This window comes from Dipteris shenzhenensis, chromosome 11, assembly GCF_047967505.1.
Source record: "Dipteris shenzhenensis isolate YYH24624 ecotype China chromosome 11, Dip_SZ_1.0, whole genome shotgun sequence".
Taxonomy (NCBI): Eukaryota; Viridiplantae; Streptophyta; class Polypodiopsida; order Gleicheniales; family Dipteridaceae; genus Dipteris; species Dipteris shenzhenensis.
The window spans coordinates 22817689-22822809 of NC_141606.1; the positions used below are offsets into that span (position 1 = coordinate 22817689).

The window sequence follows — 5121 nt, forward strand, 5'->3', positions numbered from 1 at the left end:
GGTGTATATCTATTGGTAAAAATAGTGCAATGCTAAACCCTATGTGGAAAGTTTCAAGAGTTTTATTTCGTAAAACATTGCATCCAACATAGCCAAACCTAAAAATTACTTTAGTTTGACATGCAAAAAATCAAAATACTCAAATGTAGTACCAAAGTAGTACCATTTATTTTTTTCTAGAAATAGTAACTTTCTAGACATGCTACCATGCTTTCACCCTTCCAAAGAACACATAAGGTATTACTTGTCCAAATTATGTTTATGCAATGGCATTGAGAAAAACTCAAGAAAAATGATTACACTGCAATCATGGTTTGGCCCATTTACTTTGGACTGTAAATCAAAAGTTCAAGATGAACATAGTTCATTTTATCTTGGACCTTTAGATTTTTATGAATCCAATATTGATGCCTATATTCTTACCCTATGTGATTTTAAGTTTTGGGAATTTTTTTACTATCCATATAAATTGTCTCTATTAAATGTATAAGATGTACATTTCCAACTTTTGTACATACCTCAAAGAAGCCCCGATGAGAATTCTCTCCATGGATGGTATATATCAAATTAACATAATACCCCCCTCTTACCTCATGTAATATCATATGTCTAAAATGGTGACCACATCACTACTCCTGCTTGGTTGTAGTATGCTCTTGTCTAAATATGTATACATGGAGTTAAGCATGACTAGCATGTGGCTTTCCTTAAACTAACATATGATCTTAGTTGGTCGAGCATGCAGGAATTTGTGTAGATATTGCGATGAATGCTATTGATAAGGGTTGCATGGATATGGGTTGGCTATTGTTTACTATCTGGGGAAGTAAAGTAGGTATCTCCCCTTCGGCTGTCACTTCCAAAGGTATTCCATTCAATAGGCTAGTCTGGCTATGAAGGTCGCCATCGCTTGGTGTGAGATAATACTCCTCCCTCATCATCACCTTAGTTGAAGGTTGTATAGATATTGAAAGAACGTAAGTTGTTTGATTGTTTAGGTTGAGTAGCATGATTGTAGCTCCCTCCTGCATGAACATTAACATGATTGTCTTATCTTTTCATAATTACACTAGTTATTAACCTCTAGACAAAAGCATGGTGTCATATTTATGATCAATTTTGTCCTGTTTTTATACCCGCTTTGAACAAAAATTAAAAGAGAGTAGGCCAAATGGTGGATAAAAGTTTCAAATATTCAATGGGCAACAACGATATTTTCATCTTTGAGTTAAGTTAAATAGTTGTAAGCAATAGTAGAGGAGAGATTAAAATGCAAAGAAATCAAAGCAAAATCAAAGCACACGTCACTTAAGAGCCAAGAACATGAAGCATACGTACAGTGCCCTTGGAGCAGTGCGCATAGGCTCGCAAATAGGGTGATCCCTCTGACGTTGTGGCTAGAACTTGAGTGCCCATTAAACGGTGCCATAGAAGGGCGCTGGCGAGCATAAAAATTTAAAACAGAATGAGCCCTTAAATTGGCGTAAATTACTAATATGCCATGTAAGATCATAACCATTTAACCCGTGGTAGCAAGACTGAAATAAGTGATAATTATCACACTCATACTTATAGTAATCTGGGTTAGGAACAAATGTGGTTGTGTTGAGGAGCCCGTAGTTGCCACCAATTAAGGACTGGCGACAATATGTTTTTGTGCCAGAACGTGCAGCCATCCCGAGCTGGTCCAAATACCTACAACCAGGTAAGTATAATAGAGCTTAGAAATCAAGATTGAAAATAGTCGGAAGGAGGCTGCAGGGATATACGGCAGTTGAGCTTGAAACTCTGCAAGTTTTGCTCTCATAATCTGCTTCTGGCTCTGTGTGTGTGTGTGTGTGTGTGTGTGTGTGTAAAGTACCAGAAGCCAAAGACAAAAGCATCCGTAACAAGAGGATGGCCACTGTTGAATGCCCCTCCTGCTTCTCCAACCCACGCCTGTGTCCATGGTCCATATTTCTGCAATGTCTCTTGCATAACTGCAAATGTGGTATTTGCTCCATCGAGGTAGAAGGGGTCGAGAATTTTTTGCACCAAATCAGTATCGCTCCCTGCAATTGCCAACTGTTAATATCTAAGGGACTGACTGTGTTTATACGGACAACCTTGCTTCGTCAGCTCAAAGAGAAAAATGAAAGCATTCTTTTTTTGCCGCGAGAGAGCATTACCTGCTCCCAAGTTATAAATATGATGTGTGATCACCTCCACGCTATCATTCGAAGAGGCTTGCAGGAATTCTTTGATCCACACTTCGTTAAAGAGACTATCTGGAGCTGCCAGCAACGGTGATGGCTGGTCTGAATAAATTTGGCTTACCAGTTCAGCAAGGTCTTTCATATAGGCAGCGTACTGATGTGCAGAGATAGTTTTCCCGATGTCGCGTTTGCCCGCCAATTCATTCCCTGTGTTACACATGGTTCGGAAAGAAATGTCTTACGATGCGATGATCGGTTCCTTGTTGCCTTGCACTCGGTTAGCTGCTAAAAGTCCCAAATCACAAAACAGGACGTCATCTACAGTGTGGGATCGTTGCACAAACCCAACTCCCAAACGCTTATGTTGTAGCCCTTATCGTGAGTATATTGAATGAAATCGCGTGCGTTGGTTGAATTCCAGCCTCCAGCTCCGGTCTCAGGATCTCTCCCATATAATGCGTTCAGTCCAAAAGCAACTTCGCATCTACGCAGGATCAATGTTTTTGTGCGGTAAAGTACGGTGATGTGGCAGTCGCAATAATCCTTGGTGTTATCCATGCCAAGAGGAGAAGAATTGCAGATTCACTGGTTGAATAAAGGAATGCTTTCGTAAAGGAATATATTTAGCTTACCCTGCGCTTTGGAAGAACATGTTAAGCTCATCCCAACGCCACATAGGCAGACAGCCGCCAGAAAATCCGAACATGGCCGATTTGTTCAATTCGAATGGCACGCACGGCTCGAGCGTTTGGCCGATATCGTAGATTACTCTATCTTGCAAAGTTCCTCCCAACCGAATCTTCAGAGGCGAAAACGCTGCAAAAATCTGTAGACTGTTAAACAAAACTCTCTTCCGCTAGAATATATGAAAACCCCACGGAATTTTGGAAGCGCAGCGAACCGTATTACGGTGCCACCTATATAGCCGATTGGGCAATGCGTACCGTTGACAGCATTGTTTAGCAGAGGATTGGAAAGATTCTGCGGAAGAGCAAGTAAAAGAGTCTGTCAGAAAACGCGGCGAAAGGGAAGCCATCGACTCTTTCACTGTCTTTGAGAAAAGATAGCAGACAAGGAAGCCGAAGCTATAAAGTGCATGGACATCGGTTGCAGGGCTGAGGGGAATGTCGCGGAGGTTTTGATTTTTTGAACTAACCAAGTTCAGAAGAGACGCCTGACCCCAACTGCAGCTGCCATAGTTGCACTTGTCTGGAGGCCACCAGTCCAAAGTAGCGCAAATGAAAGCAGCATCGACGATGGCAGAAGGGGTCTGCCCGTCGACAGTTACGGTGACATGGGCAACGTCCAACCCCGCCATGGCTGTGCTGGCCAGGTGCCAGTGTAGCGAGCTCAAGCAGGAGAGGAGAGCGACGACCACGAAAGCCTGGCCGGGGGAGAGGAGAGCAAGAGGCATAGTACCGGTTGGGCAAGCTGAGCAAAATTGGGCAGAGGATTAAGGCAAGGGGAAGCTGCTGGCTGGGCATGTGGATGAGGTTGAAGGAGCTGGTGAAGATGGTGCTAAGTTACAGCGACGCCGGCAGGGAAGAAGCAAATATGAACATGAGAATAAGAGCGATATAAAACCATACACTATCAAGCGGATGAGAGAGAGAGAGAGAGAGAGAGAGTATAGCTAGAAGGCCTACCAAGATGCAAGAGAGCCAGTCTTTAGAGAGAGAAACACTGGAACTAGCGAATGCGAAAGAGAGAGAAACATTTAAACTGAGACAAAGACAACGTGGAAGAGAGAGAGGAACTACCGATAGAAGCTGCCAGGCCGGCTTATATTATGTATAATTGGGGTACATTGTTGTTGTTTAGCACAAGTCTTCTCATGAGAGTCCCACTCCAATTAGCCCCCACACACTCTTGCTAGTAGGTGCTTTCCCATTTAGTTGATTCAGGTTTAGGAGTGGTGCGGATAGCTAGATGTTGCATGTGCTCTTCTTTTCACACGTCGACGCCTTACAACTCGATTTTTAATGAATATTCCAAGAGTTTTTTGGTTCTATTTTCTCAAGAAAAAGTTCTCTTTGAAAGGTGGGAAAGAGAGATAGGTGGGAAAGAGAGAGAGGATTACACAGAGCAAGTTGAGAGTTCAAGGCTAAAACTATAAATATCATTATACAATTAAGAGCATAAGGGGGGGGGGGCTATGAGAGAAAATTGTATTAGCCCATGGGGAGGGGGTGAAGGGTGATAAGGGAGGGGGGACGAAAGGGATATCAAATTTTGAATTATCGGCATGTAACCCGCCTTCGCAAATTTTCCCAACCTCTTTGCCTAAGACCATCTTCCCGACAGCTTGTATTATTGCGAAGGCCTGAGAAACATCAAATCGTGGGAAGGCCAGCGCCGGGGGCAAGAGGGATATCAAATTTTGAATTATCGGCATGTAACCCGGCTTCGCAAATTTTCCCAACCGCCTTGCCTCAAGAGCCTCACCCTGCTTCGCGTCGCTCTGCCAACCTGAGGAACTCTGCATCTTCCCGACTCGCATGCTTTCAAACTTTTGTGGCCGAAGACCATCTTCCCTGCAACTTGTATTATTGCGGAGGCCTGAGAAACATCAAACCGTGGGAAGGAGGGAAGAGAGGATTGTGATGGCGCATGAGGAAGTGAAAAGGATTACAAAGTGACTCAAGTAGGGGAGAGAGGATTGTAGTGGCGAAGGAAACTTGGAAGGGAACCGATCCGTTGTGGAGATTCGCTGCAAAGACACACACAGAGCTGGAAAAGGGAAAAGGTGGTTGGAGCTGCACGGTGCAAGCAAGCGGGGCTATTTTCCTAAGCAGTGCATAGGGGGTGGGGATGAGCGATGCGAGGTGGAGGGGAGGGAACATGACGGGAGGCGACGCAGAGGGGGTAGGGTCAGTTGAGCGAAGGGCAGTGAAGTGGAGGAAGAAGGAGAGTTAGATTAACTAGG

The 5121-nt window shown here is 44.0% G+C and overlaps 1 protein-coding gene across 1 annotated transcript; it reads right to left on the reverse strand.

The window, feature by feature from the left end:
• Positions 1–725: 725 nt before the first annotated feature.
• Positions 726–4695, reverse strand: LOC147896778 (heparanase-like protein 2). The gene is made up of 10 exons (XM_087381150.1): positions 4452–4695; positions 3352–3626; positions 3140–3176; positions 2828–3011; positions 2540–2679; positions 2169–2402; positions 1862–2051; positions 1570–1695; positions 1339–1438; positions 726–1025 (listed from the first exon to the last, which is right to left on the reverse strand). Exons 1-10 carry the CDS (start codon positions 4693–4695, stop codon positions 726–728), a joined length of 1830 nt encoding a protein of 609 aa, XP_087237276.1.
• Between the last annotated feature and the right edge of the window lie 426 nt (positions 4696–5121).

What these genes read in the sequence shown, in the direction of transcription:
- LOC147896778 (XM_087381150.1), bottom strand. Translation starts at nt 4,695, where the DNA reads ATGCGAGTCGGGAAGATGCAGAGTTCCTCAGGTTGGCAGAGCGACGCG. An exon ending in GCTTTTGTCTTTGGCTTCTG is followed by an intron (nt 1,696 to 1,861) that starts GTACTTTACACA and finishes ACCTGGTTGTAG; the next exon opens with GTATTTGGACCAGCTCGGGA. An exon ending in CGCACTGCTCCAAGGGCACT is followed by an intron (nt 1,026 to 1,338) that starts GTACGTATGCTT and finishes ATGTTCATGCAG; the next exon opens with GAGGGAGCTACAATCATGCT.